This window comes from Lepidothrix coronata, unplaced genomic scaffold, assembly GCF_001604755.1.
Source record: "Lepidothrix coronata isolate B3197 unplaced genomic scaffold, Lepidothrix_coronata-1.0 Scaffold91, whole genome shotgun sequence".
NCBI lineage: Eukaryota > Metazoa > Chordata > Aves > Passeriformes > Pipridae > Lepidothrix > Lepidothrix coronata.
Window position 1 is genome coordinate 3,460,182 of NW_016690271.1, and position 18,480 is coordinate 3,478,661.

Consider the following 18,480-nt stretch of genomic DNA (forward strand, 5'->3'; position numbering starts at 1 on the left):
AGCTGACTCAGCTGCCCCTTGAAAAAAAAAAAAGAAAAAAAAAAAAAAAAAAAAGATGACTAGAGGAAAATGCCAGATGTTCAGTGCCATGACACGCTCCAACACCAGGGAGTTATCTACCCAAATTAACGACATGGAACTCCTTAACTTTACGTCAAGTGACATCCTGAAGTGTTAATACATTCTGCTTAAAAGAGTATCTCAAATCAGCCAGAATGTAGCAAACTACAACCAGTAAAATGAAATATCAGCCAACTTCTAACACAAGTCATGTAACAAATCAATTAAGCAATTAGTTGGCGAGCTGTCATTGAAACAATCCTGACTCTTGTGGCTTCACAGAGAATTACTTCAGTCCCTGGCACTGAACTGCCCAACCCCTGCTTTCCAAGGGCGAGCATGGGTGCTCTTCTCCCTGCCATCTGCACCTCAGCCAGTAGAAATAGTTGCACGCATGGTTCTGCCCACTCTAGGAAAACTAGTTAAATTATGGCAAAGGTACCTGATATACTACAGATGAAGTTTTGCAAACAGCATGAAATGAAAACCGAAGAACAAGTTAATTGAAAAAGTATTACTCACTTAATATTACAGATCTTATACAATGTTTTCCATTCATTCCAGGCCATTTAATTTCCAGTTATTGTAGCATGAAGGTGCTACAAAACCCAGAAAACCTCACAACTGAGACTGGAGTCCTCTACCTGTTTCTCCTAAGGTGTCAGTGGGGGTTGTAAACCATTTACAACTACTGGTATCAGAGAAATCACAACTTTCCAACTGTGAAATGTGTTTCTATAACCGGAAATGTGTTTTAATTTCTAACAGTAAATGTTACACAATGGATTTGTACAGTTATTTCATTGGCATTTAAGTAAAAATAAAGTTATGTTTGTATTGAACTACATTAGTGTCAGTGCTTCTTTTTAAATAAGCAGAGTAATACCAATGGATAGTTAATATTTTATTATACAAACCTGTTTCAAGCAGACATTTGGCTCCCTCTTCAAGTCACATGGGGGAAAATTATAGTTAAATTATATTATTTTGATACTGATGTATCCCTAATGTTGTACAGTAATAAGCTGATGATATGATCATAATATTGGGACTATCCTTCCCTGTCCTACCCTTTAGAACTTGCAAATCCCTAGAATGTCCCTGCCTGCCTCTCTCTCTGGGCAGTCCATGTGTTTACTAAGTGCTGACTGACTGTAACACAGCCCCAACCTACTTATGGTGCTCAGAACTCAGTATTCCCAGAGCTCTCCCATTCATATGGCTTCATCCCACACAGTGGGAGCAGCTTGGCTCGCAGGCAGGACAGATCCCAGAACAAGGGCTGTGACTAAACTGCCTGATTTGAGGAAATGACATGAAATACTCCACGTGTCTTTGCTGCAGAATCAATACAGGATGCCAAATTCCATTGCATTAAAAAAACCTCCACGGAACAGACTTTAAACACTCAGAATGCTTCACCCACAACGAGACCATTCAGTGAAGAGCAACAGGAAAACATTGTTTTCCAGAAGTTATTTGGGGCAAATTGCAAGCCCCCACCCTGAAGGACTTGCTACCCAGACTTCAGAGTCTTCAGCATGCTAATAAAAGCCTGGAAGTGGGAGCAGGATTGGGGGCTTTTCCATATCCATGTGCAGGATTGGGAAGCTGGGACACAAACCTGCAGCTGGGGATGGAGTGAGCCGGCCCTGCCACGTGCCAGGGCTGTGCTCCTGCCCAAACCCTGCCAGGGGCAAGCACCAGGGCTCCTCACTCAGCCTGCTTTCAATAAAGCAGACTGGAATTTAGGCTTGCCTGTATTTTTCTGGAATACGAATGAGCCGATAAGGGAGCTGGAGGAGGCAGCCGAGCACTTGTTGCTGGGCAACTGTGCAGTCACACTGAGCTAAACCCAGGGCCTGGTTTGTAAACATGCTGCTCGCTCAGAGCACCAGAAATATCAAATAACCTGTTCTCAGTGAAATTATCTTCCAAAACAACCAGGTAGCATTTCAGGGCAATACTCAAAATACCCAAAAATGCTCTGGCACACCTTTAATAGCTCTGTGCTCGCTCTCAAAGGGTAAAATTGCTGTGGGACTGATGTGCTCTGCAGCAATAACTCAGAGGTTTGTATTCCTATTAATTAGTTTGGGAGCAGCTTTAAAACCTAATGGCAGTAGTTCAGGATCAATATTTATTGATTTATGGATCATTTTAGTAAAAGGATAGGGCTTAAAAACAGAAGAGCACTGGCTCCAGGAGCCGGGCTGTTGCCCAGGAAACAAAATGTGAAGATAGATGACAGAAGGAATTAAATTTCACAGCACAAGAACGACATAAACTGATCCAGATATATCAGTAAAATGACTCAACAATGCCCTAGCAACAAGATCACAAACTACCAAAAAAAAAAAAAAAGGAAAAAACAACCCCAAAAAACCCCCAGCCTGCTGCAAGCCCTCAAACATACTGGCAGCCCTAATCTAAAATCTAAACAGTTTTTCCACATTTCACACCTTAAAAACACAACATCTGGCTCAGAACCAGACAACAAACACCCCAAATAAGCCCCACTTAGCCACATCCCCATGACAAGAGAAGATGCCAGGGCATCATCCCAGAGCAAAGCCTGTCCTGCTGGGTTTGACAAGAGGCCTTGCCAGGAGAACTGCACGTGCAGCTGCTCCAGGGAAATGGAACAAAATAGGGAATAAAAACATGGCAAGCAGAGAATTTTTTTAAGAGAATTCCAAAGACTGCCTTCACTTCTAACTCTGTGTGTGGAAGGCACTTAAACATTAGGGATCTTGCTAAAAAAAAAAATTAAAGGGGAAGAAAAAGGCATCCAAACTTCTTTTGGGGACAATCCCTTCTGTCAGCACACAAGCAGGTTCATGGACTGTTGTGTGGCTTTTGAAGACAGAAAATCAGGACAGAAGATAAGTGATGCTACTCGTCTTGTGTTCTTCCACTCTATCCAATGAGTCAAGGGCATTGAAAATGCAGAAAAGTTAAAGGAAGGCAATTTCCCCAGTCAAAGGGGGTTTGTAACAACCTACAGAGTAAAAAGCACTACTGAAAACAATGAAAAATTTAATAAAATTAAGGATCTACAATTTTCATTAATTGAAAAGATCCTACATGCCTGTTGAGCATTACTTTCATTAGAAACATGCAATTTGAAGAATTACTTGCTTGCAAGCATGTGTTGATTATTTATTTAAACTGCTGGATACAAACAGAAGATGCTGCTAAGAAAGTGGTTTCCTCTGCTTCTTTCCATGTTTTCACAGGAACTCCCAAGGCTCTGCAGAAGGTTCACCACTGATGACATCCCCTCTTATGACAATACCAGAACTGGCACCAGCAGTGCCACTGTCACCACCGGCACACCACGAGCAGCAGTGCCACAGCCAGCACGGAGCACCCTAGGGATCAACACTGGCACCACCATCCAAAGCTCTTCCCACCTCACCCCGACAGGCAGCTCAGACAGGAGTCCCAGGGAGCACAGCCACTCCTGTCATGACACAGCTCAGCACAGCAGCAGCGAGGCACCGCAGCCAGCACCCGCCAGCACCACACACCAGCAACGGGAGCACCAGGAAGAGTTCACACATCAGCATCTGCTTCTCTCATTACTTTTGTGCTGTTTCCACAGATCCCAACCATTTCAAAAAACTTAGACCATGATGGTCAAACTGAAGCAACATCACAGCCATGCTTGTGTGTGAAACTTCTAAGTACTTGTATTACTCCTTAAAATGAGATACCACTTTGAGGGACCACTTTGAGAAATTTTATCCCATGTTTTAGCTTGTTACTCATTTAATACTTCAGAAAATGAAAATGATAAAATCACCAATAAAGGGTTAACAGCAATGTGGTGTAGATGTAGTTTACTTGAGACAGTGAAAATTAATAAAGTGCATTTAAAATATTAGGTGTTTTTCCACAGGTATTCACATACTCCTGGGCTGAAAAACTATGACAGTTTTGATTTAGGAAACAACTCAAAAATATTGTCAGCAAATTTTAACAACTAAGCTATTTTCAGATTCTTGTCTGATACACACTTGGTACTTTTGATTTACAGTTATTTCAGACTGGGAAGGTGAAAGGTTTCTTACCGCCGAGCGATGTAGTAGAAAACAGGATTGCCAACTTTGGATGTCCCAGCTTGGTAGAAAATATTTAACGTTTTCAGTGCTTTGAACTCCTCCTTTTCATGTACCTGATGCCTAAAAAGCAATATAGGGACATCAACTTTCACAACTACCTTTCAAAAAAGTAAAATAATAAAAAATAAAAACCAACCAAATCCTCTTTACTTGCACCTTTAAACAAAAATATTAAGTTCACATAATCTTAAGCCTTCATTAAATCACAAATGTTAATACCATCTCCAGTGCCCAGTTTAGTTTTTTTAATTAAAATCTACTCAGAAATCTAAAAGCTTTACACAGACTCGGCTTTTTAAACTCCCCTTCAAAACAACTGCAATAACTGCTCACAGCCCCACACGTGGTAAAGTCTAGAAGCCCCCACTGCATGTCCCCACCACAACACTCCCATTACCTCGTCATAAACTCTTCAAATTTGGAACTGGTGAGATTTAAACTGGACCAATGTGTATCTGCCACAGGTTTGTGCTCAGGAGGCCCCAGGTAGGCAAGAAGAGTGGCCATCTTGTCAAAAGGTCGTCGTCCAACAGCCTTGTGGTCCCTGCAAACAGCAGATTCCTTGTAAGAAAAGTGCTTTACTCAGCAATTCCTACTTTTTTTGCCCACCAACAGGCTGGAGCTGGCTGGATTTTCTTTTCTCAAAAAAAAATACAAAGAGTATTCATTGAAGACTGATATCCTTCTCAGTAATAATAACAGAAGCATAGGAGAGTATTTCCAAATATTAACAGGTTTAAGCTGAGGAGGCTAAATTTAGACTGGATATTAGGAATAACTTCTTCCCTGTGAGGGTGGTGGGATACAGGTACAGGTTGCCCAGAGAAGCTGTGGCTGCCCCATCCCTGGAAGTGCCCAAGGCCAGGCTGGACGGGGCTTGGAGCAACCTGGGCTGGTGGAAGGTGTCCCTGCCCATGGCAGGGGGTGGAGAGAGATGAGTTCTAAGGTCTTTTCCAACCCAAACCAGTCCATGATTCTATGATACATTTCCCATCAGCAACTCCCCTCCTTCCCCCTCTGAAGCCTCACCTGTTGCTGGAGAGGTACTGGCCGATCTTCTCCTGGTTGTTCCACAGCAGGCGGTGCAGGGCCAGGACGTTGCCGTCGCTGATGAAGGACAGGCTGTGGTTGACGGTGTCACTCGCTGGGCAGTCGGACGCAATGTCAAGGAAAAACCTGGAATTCACACCGAGGAACAGCCATCAGTGTGTGAGAGAAGCCTCCCAAGGAGACTCCAGGTAAATGAAAGGGCTGTGAGGGCACTCTCAGCTCCCTCTGCACACTCTGGGAGTGTCCCCAGGCCTCACCTTCGTGCTGCATCAAAGTTGCTTTTCACAAAATCATTAAAAGGCCGCATATGCTCTTCTTTTGTAAACAGGACGTGGTTGGCAATACTCTGAAGTATCTAAAGAATAAAAAGACAGCAAAGACACAAAGGTTTAATGTAGTAACTGTTACGGTAATTAACAGTTAAACTGTTTCTGCCAGACAACAAAAAGGCCAATAAGCCAATTAATTTAAAACACATTCACTTTCAAAGTCTTTTCTTTCTCCTACTTTTAAATACTAGAAAACCACTTCACTTATTTATGAATTTTACTCAAGTTAAATCGGGAAAATAAATCATCTTTCAAACCACCATTTATTAAATGTTAACTATTTTTCCTAGAAGTTAGACAGGCAAGTCAAATCAATAGCACATACCTATTTTAAGAAAAATGTAACTCCTCGACATTTAAAATGGATAATATGCACAGGGCAAAGAATTTGTGTGCCATCACTAAACCTTTTTTTCATTTTTACAAGAAATATGACCAAATGAGATTAAAGATAGGAAAAATCCTTTCTTTAGCAGTGGTATGAACTCAGTCAGTGCCGGCTGTTCCCCTCACTGTGCTCACAGCAACACCAGTTACTTGTTTGTTTTTAAATGAGAAGTTCAAGTGGAGGGCTGGAATCCTGCTCTCTTCTCCACCATTTTGGCGAGGTGTTTTTCCCCTCACAGGTGTTTTTCCCCACATAGCCTGCTGCTGAACCTGCTTACCCTGCTGGGAGCTCTAACATCAATGCCACGGTGTTTAAATGCACCTTCAATAAACATGATGGTCGCTACAAAAAACTACAAGTTTTCCTACGTTTTCACATACCCATCAGAGAACAGAACTGAAGCAGACAGAAAATAAAACACGGGCACGTAAAAACACACCCCGGCTCACCTTTGACATGAGCTTCAGGCCCCTCTCGATCCTGGGCGGGGGCTTCTTGTCCAGGATGCCGGCCTCGTACGGGGACACGATGGTGGGGTTGATGAAGCGCAGGAACATGGCGCTGCCCACGGCGCTGATGCTGTTCTGAGGGAAGCGCTGGCTCACCACCTGCGCGTGAGGCACAGAGAACACGCTGCCGTGAGGGCAGGGAGGGCTGCTGGCAAAGCCTGCACGGTAAGCCAAGCCTAAGCATTCCTTCCACACCAGCCATGCTCAGAACATTCGAGTGGGCTCTGCTGCACCGCAGAGGATCAGAACAGAGGGGAAGGACTGAGGGGCAGGGGGGTCTCACACCAGCTGCCTTCACCTCAGCTGCTGCACAGCCTTCCCTGACAGGGGAAATGGCTACGACAGCCCCTGCACAGTGTCTGAGAGCTGCTATCCCAGGCCTTGACAGACTCTGGGAGCTGCTGCCCCTCCATCCCATGCTCTGCCAGACTCTGGGAGCTGCTGCCCCTCCATCCCATGCCCTGCCAGACTCTGGGAGCTGCTGCCCCTCCATCCCATGCCCTGCCAGACTCTGGGAGCTGCTGCCCCTCCATCCCATGCCCTGCCAGACTCTGGGAGCTGCTCCATCCCGGGCCCTGCCAAGGGCTGTATGTTCACCCTCAGGTGTGCACAGCCTTCCACCAAACACACACAACGCTCTTGGGATTAGTGGGTCTTTTATCTGTGTACTTATAATGGCACAATAGAGCACAAGAGCCTCTCCAGCTATGTGCTGTCTCCGCTTGTGCTGTGAAGTTTCAGTAGTAATTTTAAATTTGTGAGGAGGAGATATTTGCAGAAAAACTCTTCAGAACTATCGCAGAAAGACAATGAGCCACAGCTGAGTAGCCAGTGCACTTCTCTGCCTACCCACACACTGTCCAAAACCACTGAGCAGGAATTTGCTAGAACTACATATTTAAAATATGATTCTTTTCTATCAAGGGAAAACAATAATTCTGAATTTGTGGTAAGAAAAAAGAAATTGCTTTGCTTTTAGGAAATCAGCTACGCATTACTAAGAGGAGAGTTACTGTCTAGGTATCTTTCACTTGACTTTGAACAGTTAAAGACAAAGCTTCCTGACAAAAATAAAGTTCTCAGATATGCAACATGTGGTCCTATAAAGTATCAATATCTGTGTGTGTTTTAATGAGTAACAATGGTTAATCAAAACGAGTCAGATTCTACCTTTTCACAGAATAAAATTAGCAAGCTTGGTATTATAAGGTACAGCTTGAAAGAAATAAAGAAAAACCAAACAAATCCAATTTTAGTAAAATGCTTCAAAACATAACTAGTGCAATCTCAAATCATGCTGCTTAAACCAGACAAAGCCATTAGTACAAAATACACCAAGAATCACTTTGGTTCAATAGCAACTCCAGTCTGTTACCTTGGAATGCAATTACTGATATTTTCTTCTAAAATACTGGTTTGCCCACAGATTTTGCATTTTAAACACAATTACTATTCTGCTCAGTTACAGCAAAAATAAGAGAGTATTTATTGAAAGTCTAAATTTCCATTCTGCCTGGTTTATTCATACTTTATATTTTTAGGTTACTGCCAATGAAAAGGATAAATCTGAACTTTTAATGACACCAATCTAAAGCAACCCACAGATCTAAATTCTAACACAGCAAGTTACTTAAAATGGGAAATCTCCTTTTCTCAGAAAATAAATACTAGTGCTAAGTTCATTTTTTTTGCTTAGTCACAAAGCAAACAAAAGAAAATGTATCAGAAGTATGTCCCATGATGCTTTTTTCAGTGCCCCACAACTATTAATTGTTCTTTGCCCATGATGCAAGCTCAGGTTATCTGCCAGAGTGTTAAAGCAGCTCAACAGACTCAGATTTTTCTCAAAACCAAAGAAAACATTTTCCTTCCGCATTTTTTTTTAATTTGAAGATGGTGGCAAGGCTAGAAGAGTCAGAGTATTAAACACTAAGCAGTAAGGTTAAAAATGTCTTTTGTTTACTCAAATAGGCACACAGAGAATATTTTAAATATAACTTAATTCCAGTGTTAATTGAAATGAAAGCTATTTTGTGCCAGAATTAGTAGAATGATTTTACAGTGAGGTCAAATAGACTGAAGTGAAGATATTTTGAACAAACAGCAAAAGATTTCTGTTGTGCTTTGAAAGAAATGGCTAATAAAAAGGTCTCCAAACTTACTGATTTTTTGTTTTCCTTTTTTTCTTTTACGGTAGCTTTATTCAGTAGAGAGTGGCAAGTTGCCTACAGAACAGAGATGAGCACAAACAAGTCACAGCACCAACTACATACAGCAACAAAAAAACCAATGTTGACTTGTACACAAATTACACAGTAAAATGTAACAAACATAACCAACAGAAAATGAAATATATAAACTAAAGACTGATGATGGAGTTTTTATTTCACAGTTTTATTACATCTTATTTACAAAGCACTAAATACAAAACAAGCAAATGTTGAATTTCAATCATTTCTACTATTTCTGGCTAGATTAAAAGTCAAACCACATCAATGTGCTCGTCATATACAATATTGGGCCTTAAATGGTATATTCAGCTTTCAAATGTATTTCACCATCCCCAAATAATTTCAGTAGTAAAAATAGGAGTGTTATACCTTTGAAATACGTATGACTTTTAACATTAAATTTAGAGTTTTAAATCTTCCCAATGTTTCTCTGTGTGTCCTTCAATTTAGTTAGACCTGTAAACCACCCGGGTTATTCCCACTGGGAGAACTAACACTGCCATAAAACACTCTGTGGACAAAGGAAGAAAAAAAACCAGCAGGTCTGTGTTAATATTAGAGATTTCCAAATCAAGAGATCTGACTTGATTGTGCTTATTTCTGCATTTCATTGAGATGCAAAGGGACCCACTGAGAACCATCAAATTCTCTGCTATTTCCACCAGGACTTGAGCAAAGCCAGAGCACCTCGGCCTCGTGCACTGCTCCCTGGGCAGAGGTACCTCCTGCAGCTCAATCCTACAGCCTTCCTGCCAGCTGGAACGGGGCAGGGCAGCCCTGGGGAGCCCTACAGCCACCCCTGGAGCTGGATCCACAGCCAGCCTGCAGCCCTCAGCACTGGAGAGCAAACACACACTCACCTTCAAACCCTCTGTAAGGGTCACACTGGAACTGGGACAGAATTCCTACAACTTGACAATGTAACAGAGTAAAAAGCAAAAACCCCAAACCAAAGCAGGCAGTAAAAGCTACTGTGCTCACCAAGCTGAACTGGAAGTTGTGCAGGACCTATTAATATTTAACCAGTGGCACCTCTGCCAACCTTCTCTGTGCAATTCCCACGGAGTGGTTTCCGAAGCAGTTGGACACACTCTGCTCACCCAGCCACTGCCATACAGGACATTTCCACCCCTCTTTAGTGAGAAAAATCATGTATGTGGGGATTTTCTGAAATAGCCAGCACAAATTCCCTGCAGGAGTTACTTTGATCAGGCTTGTTCCTCACCACAGCCCACTCCTGAACACACATTACCTGGAAGGAGCCAGGTGACTCTGTCACAGGAGCCAGTTATTGATGTTTCCAAAGGAAAACACTTACTGGGCTCTGTTCCCAAAACAGAAACACCAGCCAGCATAGAAACCAACATCCAACTAAAGATATGTTTCTGTGATGTTGCTACATTGATTAAAATTAGTTATTAATCATTTAAAGAACACACCTCCTGAGTACTCTTTGCACACACAGCTACTTTAAAACTCTAAGAACTAAAACACCCCACAAAATTCAGTCTCATTTACTTTCACACTAGTGATTGGCACAGAACACATTCACCTTATTAAAAGTGAAGTTATCTATAAAAGTCACCTATTTGGTTTTTATGATAAAAATGGATTAATACTCCCAAATCAGATCTTGACTATATTTTCTTTCAGATAAAGGCCAGACTCTTCAACACTCCTGGGAATTTTAAGTACAGAATGAATTACTACGCCATTTGTGATGAACAAACACTTGTACAAGGATATAGGTGTTACCAGAAACAGCTAAAGTAGTAAACATTGAAGCTGAGTATCACTGTATATCACTTGTATATTTGCCAGTAAATCATCTCTTTCAGGAACAAATTACCCTTATTACCAAATGCAGTAAAGGCAAGAATAAAGCCAACAGACTTGGAAAGGCTTCCATAGAAAAATCTCTGGGAATGCCCACTGGTAAGCACATTTTAGAAATTCCATTTCAAGTAGGGATCACAAATGGTCTGCACAGAGATAATTTCTAATATTGTACCACTGAAATGGCAATAATCTTGATACCTCCTGGAAACAGCATATAAACCTAATTCCGGGATCAGTTGTGGGAAAATGTAACATCCAATAACAGGAGAAACAACCAAGGCTGTTGTGGGACTTTTTCAGCAACACTCAAATATTCTCCCACTGATATCTGAGACTGTGGCCATGAAGGAAACCAATCTGCCCACTCCATTTCCTGATTTCAGCAACCAAACACAGCAAAAAAACCCCAAAACCACCCCCCACCAACCCAAACACAGCCACTGTCAGGAGGAGAAAGCAATGGCTTTAGAAGCCACTCAGCCGTCAGAGCAACACAAGGCACAGCGTTTGCAGGCCTGGTTCACTGCAGGAGCTCACAGAACAGCCCAGACCACAACAGTCACAACAGAAAGTCACTGTTCCTCTCTCCCAAGCTCTGGGAATCGCAGCAGTTGCCCTGACTAATCCAGAATTAGTTCATCATTAGTTCACATAGGTCATAAAATCTATTTTCTTTGCTTTAGACCTGAGATACACTCTATGGCCCAAGGGCCAAAAGTAGCTCTTCCAGAGCACTTCACTGAGACCACAGCTCCAATATTCCACCAGGCACAGCATTCCACAGTCCTCCAACAAGACTGGAAACTCTTGCTGATGAGCACTGCGGGGATCCCTACTGGGATTTTTAGCAGCAGCTAAATCCATCAGAACCACACAAAGAGCAAGAGAGACCCAGCAGGACCCTGGGCTCAGCCTGCTGAGCTGCTGCAGGGACACAGGACAGAGCAGAGGACTGGGGATGGAGCTCAGGGAATGGGGGTACCTAAAAAACCAACATCGAGTCACCTCCTCATTGCCAACCCAAATCTTCAAACACCATTCAGCCCCTGCATTTAGATTTGTGGTTTTGATCAAGTGTCTGAGAAGAGTCTTTAAGAGATGTCCACTGTGTACTGCCCCAAGCTCCAAAGTGCTGGAACTTTACAAACCAACCCCAAAGCTCAGGGGCAGGCAACCACTGCAGGCATACCTGGTATAAACAATGGCACACACTGCGCAGCTGGGGTGGGAACTCCGAGGAAGAATTAATGATTGCCTGAAAAAACTTGTCTGTCATTTGCAAGAGGCTCCGCTGGTTCTCCTCCAGGCTCTCTGTGGGCTCCAGCCTGCAACACACCCACACATGTATGACCAGCAGTGGCACACAGGACACAAACTGCACTCACGTGCTCGGCAGAATCTCATTGCCTCAGTTTTCTTATGGAAATACTTATGAACTTTTACACAACAGTTTCCATCGCTATTTTAAACCACATAAGATGCAAATAAAAGGTCACATAAAACCCAGCAATGAACAGGCTGTAGGTGGGATCCTCTCAGACCATTCCATACAAAGGCATGCACACACAATTCCAACTGATAAATGCATTATCAGTTTCATGATGGTTTATCTGAAACGAACACCTGAGGTAGACACAGGTATTTTAGGGTTAAGCTATAAATAAGAAGGTCTATCCTCTGGGTAAGCTACTTAAGAGATGAATACTTATAATCTTTGTAAGAGTTAGAGATAATTCAAAGCAGTAGAGCAACAGCTACTAAATCCAGGTCTTGAAGTGATAAGAGAAATTAAAGCAAAAACTACACATGCCATGCACACATTATCTTGCTTCTGCAGTCACTGACCTATAGGTGCTTTCTGGTTCTGCTGGAAACACCCTTATTAGTGGCCTACATAAAAGCATGAAATAGCAAGTAGGAGAAGAGGTCCTGCAAGGGCTCTCTCTCTTCCTTGCTTTCTCAGGGCTCAGAGGACATGCAGCAAACCCTCTGTACAACCCTCTCTGGGCATGAGGGCAGCAGAGACAAGTAAGGTGTCTGGAAAAGTGAGGAGTGGAACAGTATGAAAGTATGAGAAACATATTTGCAACAAAGAAAAAGGAACCCTGTTATATTTACAATGCCAGGGAATCATGTTTACAGATAAATACATTTGCTCCTCCCCTTGAATCTCAAACCTTGTTGGATCCACCTCAAAGCTAACATGCTGCCACTCAGGAGATGTGATCACAGTCCTCAATAAAGGTTCCAAAAGCTTCTGCAAGTACGTAGCACCATATACCTGTGTCCAAGAAAAACAAGAACAGGAGGCCAGATTAACACAGCAATCCACCGGAACACTGCAAAGTTCTGCAAGTGTTACAAGAGCCTGAAAACACTTGATTTGTTTTGGCATAAGTCAGATTCCTGTAAAATTGGAGTTTGCAATTATAGTCTCACCCTTGGAACACAACTGAGATCAATATCTACAAGTATTTTAATTCATTTCCACTGTGGAGAAAACTACAGGTCACTAACAACCACAATACCCAGCAAGGATTCTTTCCTAGAGCAGTGATTCCACACTTTATATATTTGTACACAGCTTTTTAAATGGAAAGGGGAGCACAAACAACACCTCAGACTTTGTCTCCCATCTTTAAACCACCAGGAACAGTCTTGCAGCTGTACTGGCCCAGAATCACTCCTATAACTGAACTAGTCAGAAAGGAAAAGGGGCAGTTCCAGGAGGATGTCTCTTTTGAAGTTGTGCCTGTGCATATCTTATCTACAAGATTCAGTACATCAACCGTTAAAATATAAAAAGAAAACCCCCTAAACTTCACAGATGTGAGAGCTGAAATTCCCAGGAGCCCAAAGGGACCTCTGTACTGTTCCCACCTGATCCCATTACCCACATGCTTAACCCCACAGCCTGGCAGCTTTGTGTTTTCAGATTGCTAAACTCTTCCTGTTATCAAAGTGACCTGCAGGAGACAAAGATGAGATAATGTACCTTAAAACAGAAAGTCATTATTTTACTGGCTAAGCTGTTTCCTCGGAAGAGTGTCTGCATGGAATCTGCCAGTTCAACCTCCTTTGAGAACATATTCCAGAGGAGCTGGTAGAGCAAGTGCCGGGAATCAAAGAGTGTGACCAGGACACGAGCCAGCTCGTCCTTAGAAGAAGGAAATGTTAATTTGACTCACAGTGAACCAAGGTAAGTATAAAAAAAAAGTACTGTGAAAAAACCACCAGGCAGTTTGCACTAATGCTTTGTGTTTGCTATGGGGTCTGGCAGGTAAATATCAAACTACACATGCACAATGTTTCTGTAAATGTTCCCCATGCTACTGCTTGTCTAAAAATCTGCCTCATGATATCCAGTCATACAATTCATATTATCCAGACAAATAAGCAGTTACTCTGCTGTATAACAAAGCCCAATTCAATCTTGCTAAAATCTAGAAGAGCAAATAGAATCGTGTGTCTGCATTACAGCACACACCATTTATTATAATAACTGTATAAAAAAATAACTCCTAGACATTTAACTAGAAATTTACTACAAAAATGCAGTTTATCACCAAGATCTGAATTTAGATTCAGTGCAATTTTTATGAACACCCTAAGAAGGGCTAGCTATCACCAGTGGCAGCTCTATTCTCTGTAGTAGGCTGTTGTCATACCCTTAATGTTTGATTAGTTTTTATTTCAAGTCTTACTATTTTAAAAAATGTAGGAAATAAAATGCGTGAATCAACTTACCCACTGAGAACAAGGCACCACATTGGCTAAAGCCATAGCAATAGGAAGCTCCCCCTGATCACCCATCATTGTAACCAACTCCACCAATCTCTCAAACCGATCCGCTAGCACTGTCTCTGCTAACGTATCAAATTCTGTCCCCTGCTGCAGAATTTTGGTGAGGACTTCCATAAACGTGGCTCTTGTTTGGAGGTCTTTATGATAGCCCAAGCCTGATTAAAAGAACCCAGAACTACTAAGGAAGATGTAAAAAGAAATCAAACACCAATGTGTCAATCAGGCACTGGGGTACGCCCGGCCAGCGCCGCTCCCTCACCTATGGAGTGCATGAGGCCGCTGTCGACGTTGGCGTTGAGCAGGTTGGACATGGCCAGCACGGTGCAGTGCCGCAGCGAGGCCAGCCTGCGCGACATCCCGCGCTTGCGCCCGCCCGCCTGCGCCCCCTCGTCCTCCACCTCGCTGCAGTCGTTCAGCAGGTTCATGAACAGCGTGAAGTACCTGGGGAGAGAGCCCTGGATGGCAAAGCACGGCCTGCAGACCAACCGCCCACGAGGAGCTGCACCCCCCCAGGGAACCTCCCCAGGAAATCCAGCCCCACCTCATCACAGTCCAGACTCCAGCCGTGCTGCAACAACCCCCACCACGGAACTGGGGTGCACATCTCCTCCAACAAGGGCATTCCACAGCTGTGCCCTTACCAACAGATGCCCTGAGAGTGATGAGGTGGCACAGATACAAATACAGCACCAAAGCAGGCTAACCCCTGCCACGAGTGAAGCACACATCTGCATTAAGCAGAAACAAAGCCAAATTTTCTAATCATTTTCTAAATGAAAATGTTTCCATAAACCCAGAAGGCAGAGATTTGTGAAATGGGACATAGAAGAGGTAATTCCTGATGGAATAATACAATTATTTCCACTGAAGAAAAACACAGTTTGTAACAGAAGTCATACAGTGCTTCTATTTAGAATCATTGTATCAAAAAGTAGTTAAAAATCACTACTTACTTAAGAAATAATTGAGATTTTGCTTCCATCAACTCAACACCATCTCCTTCCTCAGGCTGGAGTGGAAGCCCAGCAAGAAGAGAAACCACTGCCTCCATACTCGCCTGGTCCAAATCTCTGAAAAATAAAATTTAATAAAATAAAACGAAAAATCCTTTTTTGTTATAGATCTAACTGCAGGTGAAAAAGACACTTTTTAATTTAAAAAAATATCTTAGTAAAGTTCTGTCCATCGTGAAAACATCTCTTACATTTTGTGGTACAGGCACTGTATCTCCTAAGGACAACAACTGCAATCCAGTTTGTCACTAAAAAACCATTCAAGTACAAATTCAGCACTGTAATATTTGATGATTTTACTCTTCAGAATGCACCACAAAGATAAAGCTCTAGATAACAAAATGGTCAATCCTAATGCTAAATCAGAAAAAGTATTAAAAGGAGCCATGTCAGTTAAGACTAAGCATTTAATATAATTCTGCTCACCAAAACTTCCGTTACAATTTTTTCTTTTCCTTAACATTACTTCTGCTAAAGGCAGCCCAAGGAGCCAGCTCATGCATGGATACCGAATGCCACCTGGAATACTGACAGCAACTTCCCAAACGGGTGAAGAGTGTTCTTTCTTACCTTGTCAAGCATTTCACATCCTCATCTGTTGCTTGATTAGATGTTCCCATAACCCAGTCTGTCAAATATTCCACCATTTTGTTCCTGTTACATATAAATATGTTTCTTTAGCTTTATTGGGGTTTTTATTGTGGTTTTGTTTAGTTTTGGGGTGGTTGTTTTTAAACACACTTACTACTGCTGGCATCATTCTTAATTATTACAAACTCAGTGTAAGAACTATTTGAAGCACCACACACTGAAGATGAACTGAACTAATTTTGTCAGACCAAGCAATACCCCGATCTGTATGACCAGTTGAATTGTTACAAGTGTCTAGTATCACCACAATCAAACCAAAATTTTAATGCAGCACCAGGCTCTGAATAATTCTGAAGACAAAGATGACAGAACTATCCCTATACCAGGAATACCAGTTTTTTTTGTTTCCTTTTTTAACCATATAACCAAACAAAATTACACTTGCCCACAGTTCATCACCCCAGGTGTTACATAATGTCATCCTTACCTAAATTTCATTTCTTGACAAAATGAAAGGTCATCTCTCCTTTCCATCATTACTTCTACCAACTGACAGAGCTTCGTTTTTATTTGAATGGCATGCACCAAATTTCCAAGCACACGCACATACCTGAAGAAAAAAGCAAAAATACTAATTAAACACTTAATGCTACCTCATATTTCAACCCTGCTCCTGCATCAGCTGAAGACCAGTAGCAAATTTCTTCTGGCCAAAGGAGTTTTCTGTCAGTATAAAACTGAACCCAAATCTGCCCTTCAGCTGGTTTTTAACCATTAACATCAACGTACAAGAAAGAAACCAGGAAAGCTGACAGGAATAGGGCCAAGCTATGGAATGGTCAGCTCTTTAAAGAATAAAAGTCACTCTCCACCGATGCACTTGATGCCACACAAATGATCTCCATGATTACTGAAGTTGTCAGAACCACAAGGAGGATCAGAAAAATCAGCTGCTGCTTCTCCATGGATCTAAGAAAAGATACAAACTAGAAGGCTCTAACTCACTTCTTCAACATAATTACTGTGTATAGGAAGGTCAAGAGGATTCCTTACCTAACCAGATTTAGCATCATTGTCTCAATACTCGCTTGTCCAAGATGTTCTGAGCTCCCTTCTGTGTGATTGTCGAGCAAATTCTTCATTATAGCAATGGTCTGCTCTACAAATTGTGTGTTGGTGTCAGTTAGCAAAACCTACAGGAAGAAAATTCCTGGTCTTAACTCTTTGCACAAAACCAAAAAGAGGGATAATACACTGGAGCATTTCAAAAATCTCCTGGACAAGTACTTTTCTAGTTATCACCAAGCCAAAAGAATTCCAATACATTCCAGATTCAATATATCAGTACTGCAGCCACAAGGACTCTGCAAATATTCTCACAGATTCTCTACCCAAGAGTTCACTACGAAGTCAAGGATGTTTTCAATTATTTGATGTTAAATACAGCCTGGACTCACACACACAATGCTCACTAACATGTTCTGTGATGATCACACTGCTTACAGGGGGGGTTTGCACAGAACACAAACAGGGACCCATCTCAATCACCGGGTGAAGGACACAACTGACAGAAATGTGAATAATATATCACCACTGTACCTGCCCTTGAGAGTCAAAGAACTTGCTGATGGTATTCTTCAGCTTGTTGAAGAGCATTGGATAGAGTGCTGGGCTCAGCTCCAAGCCCACCAGATCTTTGATGTTGGTGCGGATCTGCAGCCCCACCTTCTCGTGGTTGCAGACCATGAGGGTCAGGAGCCGGTCGATGAACTTGCTGACGGGGGTCTCGACGCTGCCCTCGGTGGACACCATGGAGATCATGGAGCCCTTGCGCTCGCTGATGGGGCCCATGGGGGGGCTGTAGGTGGCCAGCCCGGTGTTGCTGCGGTGCTGCAGGCACACCCCCCCCAGGGCACACAGGAACCCTGTCATGTTGATCCACTCCTGCAGCGAGTCCGTGTCCGACAGGTCGATGGAGCCGCCCCCGCTGACGTGGGACATGCGCCTCTTCACAATCGTCTTGTGCAGACTCTCCGTGACCTGCAACAGAGGGGCTGGCGCTCAAACCTCACCGTTAAACACACGGGGAGAGATCAGGAGTGCTCTGGAACACAGCCTGCCACTCACAGTTCCAAAAATTCACCTCTGACAGTGTCCATCTGTCACAGTGTTCACCTTTCTGTGACAGCAGGAACAGAAATCTCTACAGAGGCTGCTCCCAGGGAGGTTGAGAAGTAAGGCTAGAGAGGACTGAAGGGGGTTGCCAGTCAATCCCTTGCTCTGCCACCAGGATAAAGCACATTTAAATCATGGTAGCCAGTGGTTTGTCTAAAAACTTCCAGTGAAAGGGATTTCAGAGTTTCTCTAGCACTATTCCACAGTTTTCCCTACTCTTTGTTTCGATTTATTTTTAATTTTTCAGCTCAGCTTCATTCTCCTCCACAGCAATTTAAGTCAAATTACTTCTTGGTCTCTGGTAAGGTTTGGAGACTTGGCAGGGAGCCAGCTTCAAACCATACCATCTTATCTGGTGCCCCGA

General features: G+C 42.7%; 1 protein-coding gene across 1 annotated transcript in view; it reads right to left on the reverse strand.

Annotated features, from left to right (window-relative positions):
• NF1 (neurofibromin 1) overlaps positions 1–18,480 on the reverse strand; it is a 79,946-nt gene that overhangs the window by 39,227 nt on the left and 22,239 nt on the right. The window contains 16 exon segments of the mRNA XM_017821605.1: positions 4,137–4,247; positions 4,585–4,731; positions 5,217–5,363; positions 5,495–5,592; positions 6,404–6,562; positions 8,626–8,688; positions 11,723–11,858; positions 12,711–12,814; positions 13,529–13,690; positions 14,281–14,492; positions 14,597–14,778; positions 15,291–15,407; positions 15,921–16,004; positions 16,429–16,551; positions 16,995–17,134; positions 17,541–17,981. Coding sequence (XP_017677094.1) covers positions 4,137–4,247; positions 4,585–4,731; positions 5,217–5,363; positions 5,495–5,592; positions 6,404–6,562; positions 8,626–8,688; positions 11,723–11,858; positions 12,711–12,814; positions 13,529–13,690; positions 14,281–14,492; positions 14,597–14,778; positions 15,291–15,407; positions 15,921–16,004; positions 16,429–16,551; positions 16,995–17,134; positions 17,541–17,981 — 2,426 coding nt within the window.